This window comes from Python bivittatus, unplaced genomic scaffold (genome assembly GCF_059951505.1).
Source record: "Python bivittatus isolate LINGU-HERP-01145 unplaced genomic scaffold, Pbiv_v1 ctg000020_np1212, whole genome shotgun sequence".
Classification (NCBI taxonomy): domain Eukaryota; kingdom Metazoa; phylum Chordata; class Lepidosauria; order Squamata; family Pythonidae; genus Python; species Python bivittatus.
In genome coordinates this window covers 78,126,280-78,153,183 of record NW_028277030.1, presented here as the reverse complement: position 1 = coordinate 78,153,183, position 26,904 = coordinate 78,126,280, and the positions used below count along the sequence as shown (strand labels likewise).

Genomic DNA, 26,904 nt, shown 5'->3' with positions numbered 1-26,904 from the left:
AATTTAGAGCAGAAATAGTATTTAACCTTTCCCTTCCCAAGTTTGTTCTATGTAAGAGTGCACTCTTTTTTTAGTGTGCATTTGAACCCTCTATAGGTGAGGTATAGAGAAGGAGATGGTGGAGAAAAGAAATAGCAGGCAAGGAACAAGAAAAACCTGCCCAAAAGCCCGGATCCAAACTATTAATTTTTTATCTTAGTTAAAGTTTTATTTTAAAAGAAAAAAACTTGCTGGAGCATTTGTATATAAACTGTAGATTATTTTCCCCCTGAGAAAAAGAGGTATTGATACTTCTACCTGTTTCCAGCAGCTTTCTGGCTAATTCTTCACTCTCCATAGAAAAAGAAGGTAAGACCACATGGAGAATTATGCCACTTTAGAGTATGGGATTAGGACAGGGCTTGGCAAACCTTTTCTGTAAAGGGCTAGATCCCACCCTCCTCCATCTCCATAGGTGCATCTGGCGAGTCTGCAGTCCAAGGACAGTGGCAGCCATTGGACAGTGCCAACAACCAGCAAGGAGGCCACTGAGAAGTCACTGCCATCACCAGGATGCCCCATCCCACCCTTGCCCTGGAGCTCAGCTGAAGCTTGGGTGTGGTGATCAGCTGCTCACTCACCCATCCATTCTTAGTTCATGAGCTGTACAGAAACAGGTGGTGGGCCGGATTTGGCCTGCAGGCCATGGTTTGCCGACTCCTGGACTAGGATAAAGATGAGTCGGACTTTCTTCTGTATTTCATCAACTTTCTGATCCTGACAGAAAGGGTAGCTGTTTCAAACAACTCTTATCACATTGTTTCCCAAGGAGTCAGTAAAACAAAAAATATTGCAATCTCATGAAAGAGAGAGAGGCATTTGTCTTAATTTATGGCTTTGTGGTAGAATCTGAAAGTCAATTCAGTAACTTATTTTAGATGTTAACAGAATTCTTTCCTGCTATTTTCTTTTTTGTATCTCTTAATATTAAGAACTTCAGCCAGAAGCTGCAATCTAAACAGGCAGCTTTGACTGCAGTGACTGAAAAAGTGAGCAAATTGACAGAAGGGCAGGAGTCACCGGAACATAAGGAAATAGGACGCTTGAGCAACTATTGGCTGGACCTTTGTCTTCAAACCAGCAATGTGCTCTTACGTAGAGAAGAAGATCTTCAGAGGACCACAGAATATCATGATTGCCTACATGCGGTAGAAATGTTTTTGGAAAACTTTACACAGGAATGGGACCACTTGGCAAGGTAAGGATGGACTCCTTGCCTGGCTTTTGACAGATTAAATCAAGACAATCTGCAGCTGTACTTTGATACCTGATCAGCATTTAGAATTACTGAGAATTCAGATTATTTTTCCATTTAACTCAGTACTGCCCCTGCTATCTGAGAGCAGCATGTTTTTGTTACACCATTTGTTTTAGATCTTTTTCACTGGGAATATCACTAGATTGCACAGTTGCTACACATGTGCATCCCATGTGCTTCCGTGCCAGATCAGTGATGTGAAAGGTGGAGTAAAACCAACTAAAGCAATCCATGGGTTTTCCCCCAGAACAGTTCATGTTTTATACAGCAGGTCTTTAGCCAAAAGGAAACTGAATCAACATAAAATGTGCTGCCCCAATTGCCAATCTCTATTCTGCCACAGAAAAGATGCCATCAAATGCTGATGTCCTTATGTTCTGTATGCAAGTCAAGGAAAGGTGTGGGTGGATTCCCATGGTTTGGTTTCCCTCACACCCTCCCAAGTCTCAATAGCTGTCATGAAAACATCCTGCAATCACTCTCCTTAACTGTGATGGGGCTGGCAAGGTCAGTTCTGACCATATATCAAAGTCATAACTGCAGGCTTTTGTACAAGCTCCTTGGAGCTGATTCCTACAACTGAGAGAGGTGGAGGAGAAGGGGAGTGGTCAGCCTTGCAAGGTAGTCCAGACAAGAAGCACACCTAGGAGCACTAGTTCTATCTTTATTGTAAGGTTACATTAATAGAATCTTGCAAGTTTGAAAGTACATCTCCCCCCTGCCCCCTTTTACAGTCCAAGAAACTAGGGAAGGTCCCTTCTGAGACATTTGGTATGCCCCCATTCCTTCTGCAGGCTCAGCTGCCTGTTATCTGACTGTTGCCTAGTCTGCAGCTCTTACTTCTGTCTCCCAAGGTCATTCCCATATAACATTACAGGAGCTGAGACTTAACCCACCATGTCTTCAATCCTATGGATCACCTAATCCATGAGACTGAAGATTTAGGGGCATCAAAGAAGCTGGCTATAATCCTCCTTCTGCCTCCTCTTCCAGACTGGGGATCAGCTACCAGGGCTGGAAAAGGGGCAGAAGTCAGGGAGCTAACTCTAGATCTGCAGCCCCACAAACTGATCCTTGTGATTAGAGAATTTATGGGTAAAAAGATGGTTTATCCTGCTTCAACTGTCTGCTTTCCCAGCCTGAAACATATCATGTAGCTTCTTGGCTCCTGCTAGTTTTTTTTCTGGCTACTTTTAAGCATAGGCTTAGTACTCCTCTGCAAGAGCATTAAATATGTTTAGTGCTCTTTCTATGTTTAAAAGTAGCTTAACAGGCAACAAATATTGGTTAGTGCAGCAAGAGATTTCCCTCTCACATCACTGCACAACCTCCCCTTCCCCCCTGGACATGTCAGTTGTTGTTAGGGTATTTTAAATATAGGATTTAGCAGTTTTTGGAAAATGTAACCTAATAGGTGATGGGCAGGGGAGGGATTGTACAGTGCTGCTTTTTCCCCTTTTGTTTCACCACACGCCTCTCCAGTAGCCATTAGCTGTTAAACATGAGTTTAGCAGTTTTCTGAAAGCCATGTTCAAAAACAGCATGAATAACAACTGATAGGCATAATTGGGCTGGGGTCAGGAGGGGTTATGCAATGAAGTGGTAGACAGAAGGCTGTCTTTCTTTCTCTCATTTCATCATGCAGCCAATCACCACCCCTGGTCAGCTTTTATTTGATTTGATCCAGCACTTCTAACTGACAATCATCTGGCAAATATTGGGGGAGAGATCTGGATTGTTCCACTGACCAAAACCAAAATGGCCCAATATGCCTTGGCTGATTGGGGTTGGGATGAATGCAACAATATAAGGATGCAGGAAAAAAAAAAGATGGTCATGCTGTGGTTAGGGGCAAATAGGGAAAGGGTCTATATAAAACAGTATATAACATCTGTTGCTTATGTGCATAACATGGGTTACTTCATTCACTTCTATTGTGACTTTGCTATAGTATCAGCATCTTAAGAATATCAACAGTAAAGGCACAGAATTCAGATTCAGGAGTTTGTAGCATTGTTTTTGCTTTGTGAATTTGTAGTAATATACTTGTTCAGTTGTTACAAACAAACAACACAAATAAAAATGATTTTAAAGTGCTGTGTGTAGGAATGGATGAGTTCCTGCATCCTCTAGTTTTCTTGTTACTTATTCCATTTTTTCAAAAGATTTGCAGTCTTTTGGAAGGAAAGAGAGAGAGAGTTTAAAAGCCCACAAATCCCACAGTTCATCTACACCCTCATTTACCAATCTCCGGCATTTCTTCTGTTTCTCACATAAGCCTCCAACTTATTTGCAAACCTATACTCAAAACTGTATTCCAAAATACTTTTTGTAGTATTTTGTTGTACAGTTTCAGATGAGTAGAGGCAAGAAGAGGGGGGGAAAAAGACATTTCTCCTTCCAACAATAGCTGAGCTGCTAAGTGTAGAGGCTCATTGGAATGAATTTCATTAATGAATTAATTTGTGTCCTTTTTTTCCAGCTCCAAGGTGAAAACTTGGTAGCTGTAATGGTGAAGTGATATTTGAGTTTAATATTATGAATTCTGCAGGTTCATACTGTAAGTCAAAAAAAAAAAGATTTACATAGTACTTTGCAATAAGAATCAATCATATACCTGATGAAAAAGTTGCTAATAACCATGGAAAAGGTTTCTCTAAAATTTGCTCTGTAACAGGAATGTTGACTACTGTATTGTTGTATATCTGTTTCTTTAACAGATCAGATGCTGAGAGTACAGCTACACATCTTGAGGCATTGAAAAAGCTATCAGTGGCTCTCCAGGATAGACGGCTTGCTCTTGAAAACCTAAAGGAACAGAGGCAAAAAATGACAGAACATCTAAATTTGGATGATAGAGAACTAGTAAAAGAACAGTCAGGATACTTTGAACAGTGTTGGATCCAACTAGAGGACCAGGTCAAGAGAAAAATACAACTGTCTGTTACCACATTACAAGAGCTGAGTGTTGTGCAAGCTAAACTTCAAGAATTAATGGAGTGGGCAGAAGAGCAGCAGCCTAGTATCTCTGAAGCTCTTAAACACAGCCCACCTCCTGAGCTGGCTCAAAATTTTCTCATGAATCATCTCACCCTTTGTAGTGAAGTAGAAGCCAAGCAGCTTGTTTTGAAAACACTAATAAAGGATGCTGATAGAGTGAAAACTAATTTAGGGCTTAGTGAAAGACAACTACTCCAAAAAAGTCTATCAGATGCCCAAAATCATGTGGATTTCCTTAGTGATCTGGTTTGGCAGAGGAGAAAGCACCTAAATAAGACATTATCTGAGAGGACTCAGTTCTTCCTAGCAGCCCTTCAGGCAAAGAATCAAATTAAACAATATGAGAAAAAGTTAATGTTCCATGAACATATCTGTCTGTTACCAGAAGATGTGAGCAAACAGAACAGGTCTTGTAAGAGTATACAAGCCAGCCTTAAGGCCTACCAAAGTGAAATCTCTGGACTGTGGTTTCAAGGGAGGAATCTTATGAAGGAAACAACAGAACAAGAGAAAAGTGAAGTGTTAAATAAACTACAAGAGCTGCAGAACATGTATGATATGATTTTACAAAAATGTGGCCAGCGACTAATAGAACTGGAAAAACATATAGTTTCCAGGAAATACTTCAAGGAAGATTTGGATAAAGCATGCCACTGGTTAAAGCAATCTGATATTATTTCATTCCCGGAAATCAATTTAATGAATAGTAACTCAGAACTTTATTCTCAGTTAGCAAAGTATCAGCAGATTCTTGAACAGTTTCCTGAATATGAAAGTCTTTTGTTGATAGTTCAAAAAGATGGCCAGGAAATTATACCATCACTTAACGAAATGGATCGTTCCTACCTTGAGGAAAAACTCAGTGCCTTGCCTCAACAATTTAATATGATCATTGCTTTGGCTAAAGATAAATTCTGTAAAGTCCAAGAAGCAATTATGGCCCGTAAAGAATATGCATCATTAATTGAATTGACAACAAAGGCACTGGCTGAACTGGAAGATCAGCTTGTAAATTTGCGTAAAACCCCCTCTACTCTTACAGCTAAAGAAGTTGTGTCACTCCTGGAAGATTACAAAAATGTCCTAACTGAAGTCATACACCTTGGTGCTGCAGTAGATGAATTAAACCAGAAGAAGGAAGCTTTTCGAAGCACCGGGCAGCCATGGCTACCAGAAGAGATGATAATGCTCACTACACTGTATCACAAATTAAAAAGGCAGCTAGAACAAAAAGTTAACCAATTAGAAGACATGATGGTGGCTTATCAGGAACATGAAGAAATGTGTAAGCAGCTTGAGATGAAGCTAAATTCCATAAAAGAAAAAGAAGCAGAAGTGAATGAAGAAACACTTCCAGCTGAAGAAAAGCTGAAAATGTATCATTTCTTAGTTGGTAGTCTGCAAGATTCTGGAATCCTTTTGAAACACGTTGCTGAACATCTTGAAGTGCTTTCTTCCCAGCTTGACCCATCTGTTCATGAAGGAGCTGATCATCAAGTGCAAACTTGGCAGGAAACACTGAAGATATTGCACACTGCCATTGGAGATAAAGTGATGGAGTGTGAAAACAGGCTGATAGAAAGCATAGATTTTCAAACTGAAATCTGTCGCTCCCTGGATTGGCTGAGACACATTAAAGCAGACCTGAATGAACCATTAAGCACGGACGTAAAACTGAATAGCATTCAAGAAGAGATCCGCAAAGTTCAGATCCAGCAGGAAAAAGTACAGTCTAGCCTAAGGATAATGAGAGCACTAAGCAATAAAGAAAAGGAGAAATATATGAAAGCCAAAGAACTGGTTCCTGCGGACTTGGAAAACAGCCTCACTGAGCTCTCTGAACTCAACAGTAAAGTCCAGGAAGCAATACAAAAGAGGCAGGTCAGTATGTCCTGCATTCCCCTTTTTAAGCCATTAAAAAGAACTGTTTTTAATGACTTACCATAGTAGAATGGATGTGGAATAACAAATCTGCTCAGGCTGCATTTCAGTGATATATAGGTGCCAGATCTTCATTATAATCTAAAGCAATAAAGATAATATAAAGACTAAAAATGCATCAAATTGTTCCTCTAATTCTGAACCTGAAACCTAGAAAACATAATTAATATAAATGTTTTGAGTAAATCATTGTTACACATAGAAGACCATTTTCTTTTCATCACAGGGGACAATCGCATCTCTACTATTCCAAATATGACAACTTCAGAGATTGCATTTCTGAAAATTCTTGCCACAAGCTTTTTGAGTTACCAGATTCCTGAGATATTCCCTTAATATCTTCTTTTTATCCCTGTTTTCACTGTGGAATAAGTGTCAATACCAGGCAAATAGCCTAATCGTAAACTTGTTTCATAGGATATATGCTCTAGGATCACAGCCTTGTTTTAAGACATCATGAGTGGCTTTTAATTACTTAGAGGAGAAAAAGGAGTCTGTTTGCGTGGCAGTTTCTACTCTGTGGTCTTGAACATCCATGGAATTATCCAGGATCTTAAATATCTTTTGGAATGCTACTAGAATTTATTTATTAAATGAGACAGATAAGCTACATGTGCAGTTAGATAAACATTCCCATTCTGAAGTCAAGCACAATTTCCTGATGTGAAATATTTTGGGATCACTTGTTGATTGTAGGAGAATTCCAGTGTGTGTATCCTGCTGCATTACCCTGAATCTGAACATTAGAATTATAGTTATTATTATTCATATATATTGTTTTTATTGTTTTGTTTTGTTTTCAGGAAAATTTGACTAAATTATACAGCCTTTGCCAAAGATACTACCAGGTTGCCCAAACTGCTAACAACTGGCTTGAAGATGCTCAGGAATTGCTACAATTTGCACAAAATGGCCTTGATACAGAGAATTCAGAAGAAAACCTAAGAAACCATACAGAATTTTTTAGCACTGAAAAGGAGTTCCAACTCCATTTGAAAGAAGTAAAGATGCTTGTGTCTGACATGGAGCCATTCCTTCAAGCCTCAAGAAAAGAGGTTCTGGAGCAGAATGTGAAAACTTTAGAAGAGAAGTGCATGGAAATAGAACAAGAAGCACAGTGTCAGAAAGAGTTATTACAAAGGTACCTTTTTATTCTTTTCTAATCCAGCCTTGTGCTTCTCAGTGCACACAGATGCAACATTTACAAACCCATCCTGATTGGACCTTCACAGACACATACAAGCACATGCATGCACAGAAACACACACAGAGGTAACATATATGCACACACTGTCATTAGTCTCTAGGGAGAAGGTACACACATACAACACAGACTCAACATATTATTTCATTAAAAAGAAGAAAATACCAGAACCTCCTATGGCCACTACTGATAAATGGGTTAGAAAGAATTCCAAAAGCCATATTGTACGTACATTCTTTTCCAACCTTGTTCATTGTATGAAATGCTGTATTAAATAAATTATCCAGTAAATAATTGTGATAGGTTGCTGTAAAAAACGGTAAGGTAGAATAGAAAGATGCAGTTCAGTTGGGAAAGAAAATGACCCCATGAGTTTCTTTATAAAAATATTTATGGGAGATCTCTTATTAGTTGCATCTTCTTGCAGATTAACGCAGTTTTTGCTGTTGGTTACAAGAGCAATACTTAAAAATATACTTGTTTGTAGCATAGGTATCCACCTTTATCCTCAGTTCTGCAGATCACCTGCATGCTCAGCTGCTGTAATATGAATTACAGCATGACGTATCTGCATAAAGATTTAAAAGGCATTTTTACCAAAAAACACTAGTAGCTTCTATTTTGGGAGACCACTGCAACTTGACTGAATTAAATCTCAATCTCTCTCTCTTTCTCTCTCTCTCTCTGTCTCAAGAAAAAGTGCCTCATAGAAGTTATATTTAGTGTTCATATCTTACTGCTGGCCAGTATAATTTATTAGGATCTTGTCATGCCATTTAGAGGTCAATCATGGGAAAAATACCACATTATTAAATGTCTTCCCTCAAATTATACCATTTAAAGGGTAAATGTTGCACTTTGAGTTTAATGCCAAAGCATATTTGTTAGCAACAACAAAATGTTTTTATTTATTTATCTACAACACATTCTTAGATTGTATTTTGTCTAATTTATGGTTCATGATGTATGACATATTTCTGATTATATTTGATTCTTCAAGGTGTGCTTCTCAGTGGCAGGAATACCAAATAGCAAGACAACATATTATTGACTTGATGAATGAGTCTGAAAAGAAATTATCTGAATTTTCTGTAGCTAAAACCTCTTCCCAACTGGAAGCAGAGGAAAAATTAATATCACATAAGGTAAACTTCTTAAAAGTCATTTTTTCCAGTGAAAGACAAACCTTTGTCTACTGGGTTTGTGCTGTGAAAAATGCCTCTTCTCTAAGGGATGATTCTAAACAAATGATAAGGTAACAAATGAACTCAGAACTGGCCAAATTTATGAAATGATTTTACCATGGCATTAATTGCACTTTTTCAATACTAGAGTTTTATTTTTAGGCAAGTGAAAGTAGTTCAATACTGATTTTATTTCAGAATAAAATGTGTTCTTTCACAATTGCACTGTTCTTTCACAATTGCAAAAAAATATTGTCACACCTGTTTGTAGCCCAAATTATATAATGTTCTGAAAATTATACAATGAAATTACTATTATGTAGCTTAAACTGAATGGTTTGTAAGATGAGCGTTGAATAATACATATTGCATTGGAATGTGAATACACACAAACACACACACTCAGCTCAGGAGGGACTGTCCCTAAGTTATCGGGCTGTAAAAAAACCTCTTCACCCGGTCTCCCATGATCATTTCCACATACCATTACACACTCGCACATCTGTATTGATCCATCTATATCTACTCATCTATCTATTCACACACATGTACAAAAACTGGATGTTTCTGTGAAAAGTAAAAATTATATCTTGCTAGTATAAATTCTAAATGAAAATGTTATCCCTAATGGAAAGAAGAATTATAATATTAAAACTTGCACTAAACTGAATACTTTGTTTTGGTTCTGCTATAATGCATAATGTTTGTTCAAAGTTTTAGAGCTGTCTTGTGAAGCAGGAAAGATAATTTCTTTTGCTTTTTCAGTCGCTAGTCTCTACAGTAAATTCTTTTCATGAGACAATCACTTCACTGGAGGAAAAGGCATCCGTCCTGGAGAAAACAGGCAATGAAGCCAGCAGGGCAACCATAAGTCGCTCTATGACAACTGTTTGGCAGCGGTGGACCAGACTCAGAAGTGTTGCCCAAGAACAAGAAAGGATTTTGGAAGAATCAATGCAGAAATGGAATGTATTTAATGACAAGGTATAAGGATCAGGTTTATTCAGTGTCTATAAATATTCTTTGTAACCGTTAACACATCACATCTATACATTGCATTTACAATGTTAACATTCAAACTTTTATCTAGTGTTAGCTTCTGCTCACAGCAGTCAACGCACTGATTATCAACGTTTTCCTGGTATTTATTTTGTTTCTGGGCTCTTGGTTACTCTGTGAAGTAGAGGGATGCAGAAGGAAGGTGAGATTGGTACTCTGAATAGTTTTAACAGAAATACTTTCTACTGTTGCAAAGCACCTGCTATTTTGAATCTAAATGTTACACTGAAAGAATAGGAAACAAAGACAGAAATATTTTTCATGTATTAAAAAAGTAGTAAATTCCACTTAACAAGGTAGGACTCTCTGAACTAAAAAAACTTAACTTCAGAACATTCATGTGATTAGTTGCATCTCTTGCATCCTATGATCAGGCATGGCGTTCAACTTTGTACTTGTTATTTAATTGTCTAGACTAACCTTTCTCAACCTTTTTACCCTGGAGGAACCCTTGAAATAATTTTCAGGTCTGAGAAACCCCTGCATAAAAATCACAAAGAAAAAAAATCCCAAAGCTTCATAATACTATTTGCTTCTAATCTACACAATCCACCTTTTATAACATTTACAACAGTAGCAAAGTGGCAGGCTGCAGCTGAGTCACAGCATGTAAAAATTGTCACCACTGCAATTGCTCGGATTGTGTGGCACACAAAATCAAAAAATGATGTATTTTTTAAATCACAATCCATTGTGGAACCCCTAACAACCTCTCCCAGAACCCTAGAATTCTGCCGCACCCCAGCTGAGAAAGACTTGTCTAGACAAACTAGAAAACACTGAGATATGATGAAATATTTAACATCTAAGTACAGCATTGCCTGTAAGATTATTATTTTTAAATATATATATGCTTTATTTAACCCAGCCTTCTAATCAACAAAGGTGCCCATGTAAGTTATAAGTAAAGGCTTTAATAATAGGTACTATCAGTGTTTCTATGCAATCTTCCTGCTTCACTATAAGGCTGTTAATTTACCAAAGGACCATGTCAAAAGGCAAGCTGCTACGATCCCATCACATTCTAGCTTCGCCTTAGATGCTTTATTCTATCTTTTTAAGTTAGACTCTAACTTTAAGTTAAGTCCTCCCTGAAGAAAATTAGTGAAGATTTTGGAATCCGATGTGTATCATAAAGGCATATTCACTGGTTCCAAGATGGCTTGTTGGAGTAGATTTTGTGACGACCCCAGGTTTGCTGGTGCATAATGTGTGGATGTTGAATTTGAGAATTTGAAAGTTTATAGATTATGATATCATGTATTCATATGTGTATAATTATGACAATTTTTAAAAAGTTAATAGATTGCTTTTTCTGAAAAAATGTTACGTTTAGATGCAAAAAGCAACAGAGACTCTTGATCAGCTACAAGAACGCTTACCAGAGGGCTCAGTAGAAAAAGCTTCGAAGAATGAACTTTTGGATCTTCTAGATTATCACAGTAATTTCATCCTGGAACTTGAACAGCAACTATCATCCCTGGGTCTCCTCAAGCAGCATTCTTTTAGCTTGCTCCAAGATATAGAAATAACTTCTGGCTCCCAGGAACAAATGCCCATCATGCAAGAAATCAAAGCCATGCAAGACAGATGCCATAAGTAAGAAATCAGATTTTATATGGCTGTGTTTTCCTAACAGCAGAACAGACAGAATAGTAGAACACACAACATTGATCTCATCCTCCATTCTACAACTTCTAGCACATGCCCACAAAGCTCCTCTAGAATTCTGACAAATTCTCCAAAGCAGATTTGAGAAGCAGGTTGCAGGAGGGGAAAAGAGAAAAAAAAAATCTATATTGAGTACATAAATGTGCTTGCATAACATTGGGTTTACTTCAGTATGAAAATATGGTTATGGACCACAGCTGTATTTATCCACTATTGCTGAATGTGAGAGTTTAGACTGGGGTGACCCTTGGTCTAATTCAGAATTCAAAAGTGCTATGCAAGTGATTACTTGAGTTTGTACTTTGGCAACCTGCTGTTTGGAAGAGAGTGACAAGCAGGTATTACAAAGGAGAAAAGGGAGAGTTGGAAAGAAAAAATATTAGTGAATCCACCCATTTTGTCTTTACCCTCCCCCATACTTACTTCAGGGCCATCTGCCAACAATGAGTAATCTAGAATCAAGAGTAATTTTGATAGAAAAAAGATGTAGCTCATTCCTGGTTAAAACTTAATAATATAATCTTGCCCATTAAATAACAATAGCAATAATTATAATTAGATGTTGTATTATAGCTCTAAAACAAAATTTCAACCCTGTTAAATATTTTCTATTTTGTAAATCACAAGTTGATTAATGTTCTCAGATGTTATGTAAGATGAAATATATGAACTAATGTCTATGCTGATTATAAAAACAAAACTTTTTTAAAGCATGCAACAGAAGGTGAAAAGAAGTGGGAAAGTGGTTAAACAAGAACTAAAGGAACGTGAAGAAGTAGAAAAAGATATTAATAAAGTGAAAACTTGGATTCAGGAAGGCAGAGAATATTTATTAAATCCTACAATAGAAAGCGATACTCAGCTTGAACAACTTCAGGTATGTCAAACCTGTATCATTTAATACAACTTCATGCTGTGAATATGTGCAGAATATCTGCAGAATGCTACAGTATGTTGCTGTACAAACTATAAAACGTGCTCACTTCAGCAGCACATATACTAAAATTGGAACTATGTCTTAGGACATACCTCAAAATTCATAGTTCATCTAAAGAACTGTTTTAATAATGGAGAGAACTGATAATGTATGTCACAACATATTTGACACAACAATTTGAACTAATGCTGTTGTTCTTCTATAACAATCACAAGATTGATATATACACAAAGAGAGAGAGAGACATACATACACACAAACACGCACACATACACACAACAATCACAGGAGAGCCAGTTTGGTCTAGTGGCTAGAAACCAGGAGACTCTGAGTTCTAGTCCTGCCTTAGGCATGAAAGCTGGCTGGGTGACTTTGGGCCAGTCTCTCAGCCCAGCTCACCTCACAGGGTTGTTGTTGTGGGGAAAATAGGAGGAGGAAGGAGTATTAGGCATGTTCGCCACCTTAAGTTATATATAAAAAGACAACAAGAAGCTGCTGCTATGCATAAGTATCAATGCCAACCCCATACAGTGGTGTGTGAAAGGCTTAACGCAAAGGTTATATAGTGGTGAGAGCACAATGACAGTCAACAAAAGTACTTTGTAACTGTGTCAAAATCTAGTCTCTGTGCCAGATTTAATGTGAAACAACCATACAGTGTATTCCTTTTATATCCTCCATATACTTTAGGCACTCCTGAATGAAGCCACTGTTCGCCGTCAAGCTGTTGAGAAAATGGCTGAACAGCAGCAGAATAAATACTTGGGACTTTATACCATTTTACCTTCTGAGCTTTCTCTTCAGTTAGCAGAAACAGGCTTGGCACTAGTAAATATACATGAGCAGGTAAAAATTACTTAACGCTGCAATTCCATAATAGGTTTAAATGCTAAAATGCCATGAGAGTCACTGCATCAAGCTGTAGAAGTAAATTAATGAATGCAAAAATAACAAAATCGCCTGCACCACATACCCATCATCTAGTCCCAACTACCCCAGTGCAACTATAGATATGGTGGAGGTCCATGTTAATTCTCAGTGAAGCCCTCTCCCTCTGGTTTCACTCTGGCCATGTGCAAATGTCACAGCATAGCAGTAATTCCTTGAAACAGAAGACCATCTACATTTTTTGTATATAACGTTAACTACACCTCTCTGTAGTTTGCTTAGGCCCACCACCATCACTACACATACACCCAGTTGCACAGCCATGGATCAAGATCAGAGAGGATGGAGAAGATAGCACAGCCCTAGACAATCCCTTTTCCTGTATCTAGAAATACCTATAAAAAATCACTCATGTCTGTTAGAGCTAGTTTGGTGCAATGGTTAAGGCTAAAACCTGGGAGGAATAGATTCAGATCCGTTCTCAGCCATTGAAGCTTACTGGGCAATCTTGGATGCTAGCTCAACCTATCTCACTGGGGTAGGGTTGTTAGGAAATATTGGAGATTATTCTCCATAGAATACTATATCCCATAGAATTTCTATGTTCATAGAAAATATTGCTTTGTGCCTTGCCTTGGGTTCCTGAAGAAAAGGCAATATAAATGTAATAAATAAGTTGTTATTTCTGATAGAGTAGAAAAACAGACCATTAGTCTCTAAAGTGTAACAACGTTCTTGTATTTATTATTATAACAAGGATGTTTGAGTTCCTGTCAATATGTTCTAGTAATATAATTCTTCTGATATAAGAAACACGATCACATTAATATAAGTACTGTAAAGCAGCATGTTTTAACTTACTTTTTTTCAACTTGCTGTTTGTTTTTTTGGCAGATTCAAGCCAAAGAAAAAGAAGCTCAGCAGAACAAAACATTAAATCAAGAATTTAACCACAAGATTCAAGACGTAGCCAAAGAGCTCAATTCAATTCAACTGAAACTGAAAGAGAAGACAAATGATATAACACAAGCTAAAAGAGATCAAAAAGTAAAATATTTTGTATAAAATCTAATTTTCCTTATTTAAGAATTCAGTGGAATCAAAACTATCTTTCATAAGATTAGCACATGACTTTTTTAATGAAATCTGACTGAAATATTGAGAATGTACTTCAGTTAAAAAGCAGGGAGACAGCAGTCTTCAGCATCACTGTGTCAAAAAGCTACAACTTTCTGAGGTGCCCTAGTATGAAATAGTTTTGATAACGATGGACTAATGTTACAGCAGATGCCTCATCACCTGTGGGAGCAGCTGAATGTGTAAAGTAGTACAGGTTGTTGTTGTTGTTCAGTCGTTAAGTCGTGTCTGAGGTAGTCCTCAGTTAATAATGGTAATTGGGACTGGGAATTCCGTTGCTAAGTGACGTGGTCGTAAAGTGCGGCATCATGTGAATGCACCAACTTACAATAGCAGTTCCAGCAGCTGTTGTTAGGCAAATCCCATGCAGTTGTTAGGCGCAACATCACATGATCACCGTTTGTGACCTTCTGCCAGCTTCCCCATTGATTTTGCTTGTCAGAAGCCAGCAGCGAAGGTCACAAATGGCGATCAAATGACCATGGGATGCTGCAAAGTTGTAATTGCGAGCCGGTTGCCAAGCATCTTTGCATTCTTGGAAGCCATAAATGGACTTCAAGTGGCAATAGTACATCATGTTTTATCCCTTTGCCACATGTGATTTTTTAAAAAACTGAGCTACGTGACAAAATAGAAGTCATGAAAAAATGTAAAAGTAACATGAAGTCTGAAAAGAAATAGCTCTTTACAAGTTTCCTTATAACTAAAACATTCTCCTCTACTGCAGATCCTGGATGAAGAACTGGACAGCTGTAACATAAAGCTTCTGGAACTTGATGCAGCTGTCCAGAGCTTTGCAGAGCAAAACCCTCAGCTAGTTAAACAGCTGGCTGGCAAAATTAATAAACTAACAGCATTCCACCAACAGATAGTTAGGGAAGCTGAATACAGGGCATCAAAGCTCAATCAGGTATGGCATTGTATTGGTTTGGTATGTTCTTAAGTTTATCGTTAAGAATATGTTCTGTTAAGTAGAGCAAAGTCTTTGTGTAGACCTTCAGTTCCATAAATCATACACCATGCTGTTGTTACAGAGTTCAGCTTCCCGATGTCTACTTTTATTTTCTTTCTCCTTTTTTAAAAAAGCCAGTCCTTAACTATTGAAAATATGTGGCCACTATATCTGAGTTATCAGAAATTACTATTATTGTTGTTGTTGGTCGCACAGTTGGCCAGATGTTTAGACTGGATTTGACATTTTTCTCCACCTGTCGAGTCCTTCCCAAGGACTTTGGATAGGCAGATTATTTCCTTTCCAGTAGCTGAAATTGAGATCTTGAGCTCCCACATGGTCCCTCAACAAGAGTAACAGAATCAGAATACAAAACACATTATAAAAAGACAGAAATTACAGAAATGTGATTAGTTTGAAGTTCTTATTTATTTAATAGAGTTATATCTTACCTTTTCTATAGGAGCTCATGGCTATTTCTTACATGTATTATAGAATGCCTTTTCTTGGAATAAAGGTGCATTTACTTCATTTATAAAAACTGTAAATTTCTCTTCATCTCTTTTTCCCCACAAAGTTGTCTTAGCCAGAAAATATTCTTCCTGCTATTTCATAATACTGAATAAAAGCCTGTTTTAATTAGTTATACTGTTGACCATGAATTCAAGCTACAATTAATTAATAAGATATTAGTGCGTGTTAAATCTATTGAGTTAGCAATATGCTAGTTTATTACACTGTGGTAAAGAACAATACATAATATAATATAAAAACACATTTGGGTGAAAAGTACTTTCTCTTTTCAGCAGAAGGAAAACCATTGCCACAGCTATTTACAATGTGGGGAGCAAAAGAAGGACATATGCACATTCTTGAATGCATTTACACAAGAATACGTTCACCCACAAATGTTGATGTTTTGTGTACCCCAGATATGAACACTTAAAGCATAATTGTGTAAAACACATGGATAACATGCATATGTTCAATGCATTAATATTAATGTAAATGGCTTAGTAGAATTATAATGTTCTATTTGAGAAATGTAAATGTAAACAACTGAGTGAGTGACATACTAAGACATAAGTCCTGTATACAGTGATGCTTCAAATGTATTGAAATTTTCTTGTTTTATTGCAGGCTGTTTCTCATTTAGATGAATATAATGAAATGCTAGAATTCATACTAAAATGGATTGAAAAAGCTAAGATTTTATTACATGGTAACATCATGTGGAATTCTGCTGCTATACTTCGAGATCAGTTTATGTCTCATCAGGTAATAACCCCCCCTTTTTTTTTAATAATAGCAGTAAACACAAGAACTGCTGCATCAAAGATGCTATAAGCAAAAGTTTCTAATCCCAAACTTTAGTACCTTTACTCTACCTTTTAATGCAAATAAGATTCACTTTGTTTGGCACTGATGTATTGGTGAGGTTTCTGTCCTAGCTTAGATGTTCATGTAAAATGGTTTGGCTTTCTTGAGTTACAGACCATTAATGTGGATTTTTTTATGCCTTGGAAATGTATTTATATTCATTCATTCATTCATCACATTTATATAGCTGCCCATCTCACGAAAAAGTGACTCTGGGTAGCATATAATAAAAAGTATAAAATAGTAATACTGTATAAAAAAGCAATTATTATCCATGAAAATTTTAAAAATCGTGATTAAAGGCTAAGAGAGGGCAGCAGATGTCAACAACAATGGAGCCACCTCAGTACCTTGCCGGTTCTCTGAGGCCCTAAGGCCTAATGGCATAATCAGGTTTTGAGGAACTTTCGGAAAATCAATAGGGATGAAGCCAACCTCACTTCGGGGGGGTGGGGGGAGGATGTTCCATAAGGCAGGCGCCATGGCAGAAAAGCCCCATGTCCTGGATCCTGCCAAGTGTAGCTCCCAAGCAGACAAGACCTGTAGCATACCTCTTACGCTGGATATGATGGGACAGGCAGATGTGATTGGGGAGAGGCAGTCCCTCAAATAACCTGGCCCCATGCCATGAAGGGCTTTAAAGGTCAAAACCCTTTTGAGGTGCCTGTGCTACGCAATTTTGCACCAGCTGAAGCTTACATATACGTATACTCTTCAAGGGCAGCCCCATGTAGAGTATTACAGTAGTCCAATTGGGAGATGACTAGGGAATGAGTGATTGGGAGCAGAGCTCCCAAAGCTGTGGAGAGGCCCTCCTAGCCACAACAGCCACCTGCACTTCAAGCAGGAGTTGTGAGTCCAGGAGGACCCCCAAGTTGCACACCAAATCTGTTTGCGGCAGTGCAACCCCATATATTGGATAGATCTTGGAAATTGTCTCCAAGCTCTAACCAGAATACTTTAGTAAAGACATGAGGCTTATCCACCTCCCAAATCATACGTTCAAGCCATTCTTAATGTTGTTTCTCTTCTGAAGACTGGGTGATTGGGCTCCTTCTACAAGTTGATCAGCCATAAGAAAAGTGAGATACCGTATTTTTCCGACTATAAGACGATACTTTTTTCTAAAATCCTTACCCTAAAAATTGAAGGGCATCTTATTCAAGGAAGTCAGCCAAGAATCGCGTGGTTGCAAAACTGCCCATACTTTGTTTCTGCAGAGAGGCTTCCTCCTATTGCTGGCCTCCAATCACGAGTGAAATAGCTTGTCTCCCAAACAGACTTCCTCCAATCACGAGCCTGATGTAACTGACGTCAGCTGATGCTGAACAAACCAATTAGAGGAAGACTGTTTGCAGAGACAAGCTATCGGCAGTTTCACTCGTGCTTGAATGTAATTAGTTATGCAAAAGAGCCTGGAAATAGAGCTGCAGAGAGACGGTTTGGACCTCCTCCCACCGAGTATATCAGGTAAATGTTAACTAATTACTAAATAAAAATGTGTTCTGCACTATCTTGAAAATATTGATTTCTTAATTTTGGGTTGGAAAAGTGGGGGTCGTCTTGTACATGGGGGTGTCTTATTGTCGGAAAAATACGGTACGTCATACTTCCTTGTTCATGGACTGCAATATCTACAACGGTTTAATAGGACTATTGAGTATCTGCGTAGACACATGAAGAGCCACTGAGAAACTTTGCCTGAGATCAGGCTCATCACATTGGAAACTTCCAAGCTGCTCCCTTACTCACATGAATCTGCCTGGAGTGCAAGCCTAACAAAATTTCCCTTCGCATCTTTTCAGGTGATGGAGTGATTCTAGATAAGTGTACCAAGATGCGATTACAGGCGACATAAACAAAGGCATTGCACAATCTCATTTCTCTAGTAGAAGTTTCTATAATATTAGCAGGAATAAAAGATGTAGTTCTTAAATACAGTTGATGTTTCAGCAAAGTTATAGCTGCTATTTTTCATCTTTATCCTGTGACTGATTTAAAAAATAAAGCTGCAATAATTCTGAGCCTAAAATTTTGTTCAGTTACGGCTAGATAAGTTAAACATCTATTTTCTGCAATTTAGGCCATGTTTGAAGAAGCTGGTGAAATTCATGGGGATCTTGAAACTATGAATGAAAATATAGAATACTTGGCAAGTGTGTATTTCACTGAAGGGATGTCTCAGCAAGTGTCAGAGCTTCGCCGACAGACTGAGGATTTACAGCAGTTTATCAGACAGCGGCTACAAAGTATTCAGGATGCAGCCAAAGTAAGTGGAAAGAACTTCATATGCGCCTGATCCGTGGGAGCTGTGTTGTTATGAAAGCACAATGCTAATATAGTTTATTTTAATGTAGCTATTTATTTTATTTGTTTAAATTTATTCTACTGAATTCTTATTACAATTGCTATTTTTTAATTACTGAAAGCAGTACAGCTTTGTTTTTAAGTTGGTAAGTACCTTAGGAACTTCTTCAAAGGTGGAACTTAAGTTGAATAAATCAGTCTTCCATAACTTCACACAAAGATGTGTCTTGAGGTTCTAACTCCTAGAGCTCATCCTCAGGTACTGATTATTATTATCTGAAGATGTTTCGCTTGCAATTTTGAAAAACGTATTCTTATATCTCATCCTCAACCAACTGCAGTAGTAGCATACATCTGAATTTAGCTGTTCCAGTTTAAAAGTACTGTTCTTCCTCTTCTGCTGTCATGTCTTGCCATATGCATGATACACAGCATTTCCTTGACAATATGGGGGGTGATGGAGTGAGGGAGTGGCCTGTTGAATCCTATTGGCCTCCTTAAGCTGCAGTGGACATCCTCTACTTGAGTCAATTAGATTGCCTTCCATGACCATTTTGGCATGGGTTAAAAGAAAGACCAGATACTGGCGTCCACAGAGGCAACTAAGAGGAGGGGAAAAGCAACCTCAGAAGAACTTTTAAGTCAGTGAGGAAGCCCTTTGAGCTTGATTTACCCCTTCATAGCCATGCATAGGATTGTGTAGTCTGTATGGGAAAGAGAGCTTGCCTGCTGATATTGCAATCCTGCAACCCAGGGCATGTTTCTAGTGCTGAAGTTTGTCCTCCAGGGAATTCAAAGATGCTGATTCCTGAAGAAATACTTAATTATATGTCAGCCCTGGTAAAAGAAAGGAGGGTTGAGGTGATAGAGAGGGGAAGGCTGACTCTTTGTCCCCAGAAACTGACACCCAAACAAAATGTTAAGTTTAGGGTTAATGCAATTTGCAAACATAAATGTAGTGCTGTTTTCAGGATAGCATTATTCCAGAATAGAACTATCCTGAACTAATACCAAACTTGTATCCCAAAGATGAATGCACCCCCACAAAAGTCACAAAATGAGGGCATGGTTTGACAGATGGCTAAATCTATTGTTCTAGCCACCTGCAAGAATTTGCCTCCGCCCCAGCTCTAACCCAACTTCAGGTTAAGGAAAGCAGTTGGTGGGGAGATGTTTGCGGGAAGACAGATTAAATAAGAGGAATCCTCCAATCACTTTCCTTAGCCTGTCTCATATTAAAACTGTAAGGACAGCACCATTCACGAGGCAGAATAAGGCTCAGCAATGAGTGAAATGCACAATATGCTGGGTTAGGGTTAAGATTAGCACTACACTCACTGCAAGGAAGAGCCCTCAGAATTCCCAGCCAATGTAGGAAGAATGCCAGGTTGGGGAGCAGTGGGGGGGCGGGGAGAGAGAGAGAGAGAGAGAGAGAGAGAGAGAGATGAGATGATTTCTTGTGTCACTTCCCTTCAAAAAGATGAAAGGATCCTGTTTATTGTCATGGATTTCTGCAGTAGATCTTTCTGAGACCTGTCAAACTAAATGGCAAAATTGAATGAAACAAAATTGCAATCCTTGAAAACTCTGACATCTTCTGCTCATGTGGCCCAATGTGTTAGAGACTAGCACATTGGGCCACATGAGCAGAAGATGTCAGAATTTAGAAAGACATTTTCAAGGATTGCAATTTTGTTGTTGACTTCTGCAACAGCTCCTGGTACATATAATTTCTCTGTCTCTAAGGCAGCAGTGAAGAACCTGGGGTTTTCAAGATTTTGTTATAGGATCTCAGCTCTTGTTATTCCCAAACAAGACAAAGGGAACTGTGTTCCAAAAACATCTAACGGGCCACAGGTTTCCTACTCCTGTTCTCTTAGAGCTGTTAGATTCACTTGAAAAATAGAAGGTTCTTCTGCAGGCACAATAGTATATTAAATGAATGATAAAATAGGGAAACCTGCATTATTAGTTGTACAATATGCACATCAGGCCTACATGCAACTTTGAACCAAGTAAGATTACATTAATATAACACATATTATAAAATCCATATTGTAAAATCTCAGTATTTAGACACGTGTATCACTCATAAAAACATTAAGATGCCTGAAATCATGTTTCCTGGTTTTGCTTGAAACTCATGTTTTCTGCTACTCTTTTTATTTTTATAGGATATGAAGAAATTTGAAACAGAGGTGAAGGCTCTTCATACAGCTTTAGAGCAAGCTCAAGCCACTCTAACATCTCCAGAGATTGGCCGTTTGAGTCTGAAAGAACAACTTTCTCACCGACAGGTAGAGTGATCACACCATGGAGATACTATTTGCAGGACAGTTGTGAAATATTAATTCTTGGGTTACTTTGAGCCTGGGAACGTTCTTTTGGTTTTTAGGCTGAGTGCTAATAAGAGCAGTCCTGATATTGAATGGTTTAGTTAACCCACCTAGTTGTCCTCTTCCAGATGGGTGCTGGGAAAGCTAAGAGACGGGAACATTAAGTTCAGCATTGGCCTTTGTGGAATTTGTCATAACCACAAATAGCCTTCTAGGTTTACCTGATTTCACAGTGGTTTTGTATGATACTGTAAGAAGCATGTATTTCATAATACAGGTAGTCCTTGTTTAGCGACCACAATTGGGACTGGCAACTCACTTGTTAAGCAAAGTGGTCACTAAGTGAAACATCCCGAATTTATGTTTTTACTTCAGCTTTCCTTTGTTTTACAGACGTGTGAAGGTCGTAAATGCAGGCATTGGTTGCAAAGTTACTGTTTCATCAGTAACAGTGAACAATCACTCTCTGAGGCAGTAGCTAAATGAAGACTACCTGTACATCAACTTCTGGTCTCGTGTTAAACTGAAACCACTAACAATATAGATACGTTTATTAAAAGCTAACTTCCAACTGCCTTGTGATCACCATGTTTCTTAGATCTGTTATCACATTCATTAAAGTTTTAAAATATTCCACTGTAAAATTTATTTTGAACATTTGAGACCTAGAATTAATAATTATATTAATTTTTAGCTCATTTAGCAAAATGTACATGGTAACATTGCTTATGTATGCTCATTGTTTCTAGCATCTGCTTTTGGAAATGGAATTATTGAAGCCAAAGGTTCACGCAGTACAATCCTGTCAGAGTGCTTTGCGGATCCCCGAAGAAGTTCTCACTACTCTCCCAATATGTCACACAGCTCTGAGGCTGCAGGAGGATGCCAGTCATCTGCAGCACACAGCTATCCAGCAGTGCAATATAATGCAGGCAAGTATATGTTAAAAGAAGAATCTAATAATAAATTAGCTAATAAATTCCTGTAGTAAACTTTCCATTGGAATAATTTTCACAAGGAAAGCTTTCCCTTTCCTTCTTTTCTTACATTAGGGATTTTCTTGGCAAGTTATAAATATGTGTTTTGAATAGCTGCCTTCATTTAGAGAGAGAAAGATAGACACACACACACACACACATATTTATAAATAAATATATTACACACACATATCTATCAGATGCTATATTAGCCACTTAGCTAATTAGCTACAGGGTGATATATAATCACCCTGCCTGCTTGCTTAGATTATCTGCTGAAATTTTTCTACAGAAGCATTATTTGGGGGAAAATAATATTTTCATTGATGGTGCACCAACTTTGGAATATTCCCAATATTGCACCCATGTTGTAATAATTTTTGAAGCCTTAGCTTGGTTTTATCATGCTGTGGTATTCTTGTATTAATTATTTTATAGACATATTATTTCCATTCACCATTCAGTAAATCAAAATTGGATGAAAGATGATACATTCTTTTAAATAGATAAATATTCAAAAGGGAATCTACATTATGACTAATAGTTAAAAATACTTGGCAGGGAAATCTGTTTTATTAGTTTCAATCTCCAGGTATACGGTGTTTTGTTGTTGTTATCATTAATCATATTATCAAGCTGTAAAGTTCTAGGAATTCTTTCTTATTTTCACTAATTCACTGATCTCCAGGCAACTTATATCACTGAATATAATACTTCTGACATTTAAAACATGTAAAATATCATATTTAAAAGAAACTAAATTTGCATCTTGAGTTGCCGGTATATTGTATATGCCTCCTAATTCATGGGTGTCGACAAAAATATGCTGGCTTGCAAATAGTCTGTAAATTAGAGTTTGTAGCTTGCATAGGACAGTGTGAGCTGTTTGAGGTAAATGGAAAATTTGGTTGCGCTTGCGGAGTATTGGCCCAAACACGCCTACATTTATTAATACTATCCCTACTGTTAACAGGCTCTCTGTGCCACAGGTATGACCAAGGCTGGAAAGTCAACACTCTATCTTACTCTATCTTACTAAAAAGTGTATCTGATCTAAAACTTTGATTTACCAAAAACATGGTGGGCAATTACTGTCTGTGGGCCTATCTTGTGATAACCATGGCATATGGAATATTGCAAATAGGAACGTAAGGAGAGTAATTGATAAAGATCATTATTTAATGAATGAAACAAAAAAAATGTGCTGTGTGAAATCAAGAATAGATCTGAATGAAGGTGATCCAACGTTATGAAATGGAGTAGATGCATATTTGCAGAAAAGTCAAGCTATAGGTGTAACAATGAATGCAAGAGCTAAAATGTATGTGAAAAAGTATGAATTGGTATCATCCAGGTTGTTATGAATGTGTTTGAGCTTGATGATAGTTGCATGTTACACTCCTGTGTTTGATGATAACGGATGAACCAGACAGATTTGTTTAATTTAATTTTTTTTATTTTTTATGTGTGTTTGTGTGTGTGTAATCATTCTGCTATGTAACAAGAATGGTTGGGTAGAAAGGAGATGAGAGCATAGGAAAAAGAAACAAAAATAAAATGATTGGGCCATTTAGAGACCCAAAAATGAATGAGTAACAGAAACTAGCCATCTAGTCATACAGAGGTATAAAAAGTTTAGACTGTCCACACAAGTATTTAAGATACAGAATTTCTCTCTTCTTTTACATCTAGTCAGTTTTTAAGGTTGGAAGGGAAGCACAAAACTCTTAAACTGGGTTCTGGTGGAAGCCTGAGAGTATTAGAAATCAAAGGTTCTCAACATGAAACCAACCATTATTTAGTAGTGTCAAGAGCTGATCATGGGGGGGGGAAATATAAATTTTAGATAAGGAAAGAAATGAGAGAAACCAGAGTGAAAGTAAGACAGCTGCGAGAAAAGACAATATGAGTCCTCTCTGAAAAAAATATTAGGAGATAAATTAATCTCCCAATAGAATAAGTGAAAAGTAGATAAAAAGAAAGAGGATTAGGAAGCTGTTTGGAAGAGAATGAAAAGAATTATGTGACACAATGTACCAAAAGGTTGAGAGAAAGATACAGTATAACGTACATTGAAAGAAAAATATAGTTGCAAAATACAGTCAAAAAGAGCAAAGAAAAGTTAAGATTAAAAGAAGCAGAGAAAATGCAGAGTGATACTGTATGTTGGAAATAAAAGAAGTATTTTGGGGAAATGGGTGAAGGGAGCTAAACTGGGAACCTCAAGCAGAGAAAAAGATTAAAAATTCAAATTATGCAATGATTTGAGATGAAACTGAAGTGAGAGAATCCTGCAAGGACCTTTTGATACATTTATTCAGTATGGTATAGTGCAATACATGTCTACATAGAAATAAATCATACTATAAGATTGCAAACTTTGCTGTCCTTATTTTAGATGATGATGATGATGATGATGATGATGATGATGATGATGATGATGATAAGTTAATGAAGTAGTCATCTTATTTTACAGGATGCCATCACTCTATTACCTATTTTTTCCCTCTAGGAAGCAGTAGTACAGTATGAGCAATATGAACAAGAGATGAAACATCTACAGCAAATGATAGAAAAAGCACATCATGAAATTCAAGAGAAGCCCATATCAACAAGTAACATCCAAGAATTGGAAGCCCAGATTTCATGTCATGAGGTATTACAACTGAGATCCAAGGTTGACCTTTGTTTTTTAAATCTTGAAAATCACTTTGCTTTCTTATGAACCTTAGAATATTAACTAGATTTGACAGCTTTGGAAAGAAAAAACTTGTCATCATTTTACTCTGCTGTCTTTCTCCCACAGTAGGTAGTTGAAATGGATAACAGCTCTTAATATGGCTGCTACAGCCCCATTTTTGGTGACAAACTGCCTTCTGGACTTCTTATTCTAGATCCTGAGAGTTGTATCCTACTCACTCTGAACTGTCTTTGGGGATTTTAGATATGCTTTTAGAGAAACATAGTAATGTGGCATAATGGATTTATTGGTCTCCATCTTGGTGCATCATCTTCTGTATTTTAATGTTGCCAATATTGGTCTCCATCTTGGTGCATCATCTTCTGTATTTTAATGTTGTCTCTCTCCCCATACCACTGTTATTAATATAAAAATCTTTTCTTATAAAGATATGAATATCTACAGACAAGTTCTAATCATCCCACCTTGTCAAATGCTTGTGTAAATAAGGGTGAATAGTTTACTTAAAGGATTTTTTTTTCTTGTAATATCTCTGTTCATTGGAGCTTTCTGTCTTAAAGTACCCAGTTTTTCAGAAACATAGAACAAGAAGAATTGTTGGCAGACTTTGTTCAGGTGCAAACAGTTATCTTTTCCCCACTCCCTTTGCTCACTATCTCAGTTCTGTTCTCCATTCAGAAATCCACAAGAACAAAGCCACCACCTTCTAATCTCTCTGTCTTTTCTGTGCCAAGCAATAGTGGTCCAGATCAGTACAGTCACAAATCATCCCAAAGACCCCTTTGCTTCCTGGCAATCCTCTCCCATCAGGTACCTGTCTGCTGAATCACCCACCAAACATAATATAAGGAAACTTCACTTGTGCCTTAATTATATTTCTTTATTTCAGCAGGTATAATGCCTAGATAATGAAATTTTAAAGCATGAAGACAAATTAATGAATTTTGATTTTGAACTATAAATTATAATTTTTTATAAAAGCAAATGATCTGAAAAATTGTTATGAGTGTTGTGCATGTAGCAGAAATCTTGGGCTTGTTTTATCTTGTTCTGTTGTCATTATTTTACTTGGTCCTAATTCAACTTCCCTTTAAACAAGCAATCCTTTTAATAAATAATCATCCATTCATTTTCCCAAATAATCTCATCAATATAGCAAATCTGTTGACACTGTGTTATATGTTAAATGGCACATAGGGTTTGTCTCTGTGGAATAAATTGAAAAACATCCTGTGAGGAGGTGTATGGAGTACCTTCCTATACTCTGGCAATAATAATAAGTAATGCATTAATGCTATACATTTACTTAAATGTGTCTATTAAATGCAGTGTTAATTGCATAGATGCAATGATAATTATGATAATTTAGATAGAAATATAGTGCAACACAGTTTAGCAGAGAAGGCTGTGACCAGATGGCCTTTTTGCCTGCTATTCAATCTACTTCTGTCAGTCTTCTATCATTTATACTTTAAAACAGTGTTACCAATTCCAAGAATATGTTCCCAACATGCCAGCTGGAATTCCAGGAGTTCCCAAAACTTGTGGGGGAAAAAACATCAGAGTAGTGGCTAAAGCAAAGTAATATCCCTAAAATATGAAGATTTGCTTTTGAACTGTTTTAAGATTCTTTCCTACTGTTCCTATAAGCTAATGTATAATTTAAAAATTATTTTATGTGTTAAAAATTAAAAAGGATTAAGCAACTAAAACTCTCAAAGGAAGAAGAAAACATACTTTCAGACTGAGCTGAGCTACATACCTCAGAATTTATTATCATTTCAAATGAGCCTATAACCTATACAACATTTGTGTTACATTCTTTGTCATGTGAGGAACAGCAGGTTCACAACAACCATTTGGAATGAAAGTTTGCTAGTCCTTAAAATATCAGGTGCCCAATGAAATAATAGATAATTAGTTTGCTGAAACC

The 26,904-nt window shown here is 37.3% G+C and overlaps 1 protein-coding gene across 1 annotated transcript in view; it reads left to right on the top strand.

Moving 5' to 3' along the window:
• Positions 1-26,904, top strand: part of SYNE1 (spectrin repeat containing nuclear envelope protein 1) — a 246,712-nt gene that overhangs the window by 98,470 nt on the left and 121,338 nt on the right. Inside the window, exons 65-79 of the mRNA XM_088142170.1 lie at positions 972-1,237; positions 4,018-6,178; positions 7,042-7,379; positions 8,443-8,587; positions 9,392-9,610; positions 11,022-11,284; positions 12,068-12,233; positions 12,984-13,139; positions 14,076-14,228; positions 15,046-15,228; positions 16,411-16,548; positions 18,734-18,919; positions 21,132-21,254; positions 22,043-22,225; positions 24,783-24,926. Of these exons, the coding sequence (XP_087998296.1) occupies positions 972-1,237; positions 4,018-6,178; positions 7,042-7,379; positions 8,443-8,587; positions 9,392-9,610; positions 11,022-11,284; positions 12,068-12,233; positions 12,984-13,139; positions 14,076-14,228; positions 15,046-15,228; positions 16,411-16,548; positions 18,734-18,919; positions 21,132-21,254; positions 22,043-22,225; positions 24,783-24,926 (4,824 nt within the window). The remainder of the gene's footprint in view (positions 1-971; positions 1,238-4,017; positions 6,179-7,041; positions 7,380-8,442; positions 8,588-9,391; positions 9,611-11,021; positions 11,285-12,067; positions 12,234-12,983; positions 13,140-14,075; positions 14,229-15,045; positions 15,229-16,410; positions 16,549-18,733; positions 18,920-21,131; positions 21,255-22,042; positions 22,226-24,782; positions 24,927-26,904) is intronic.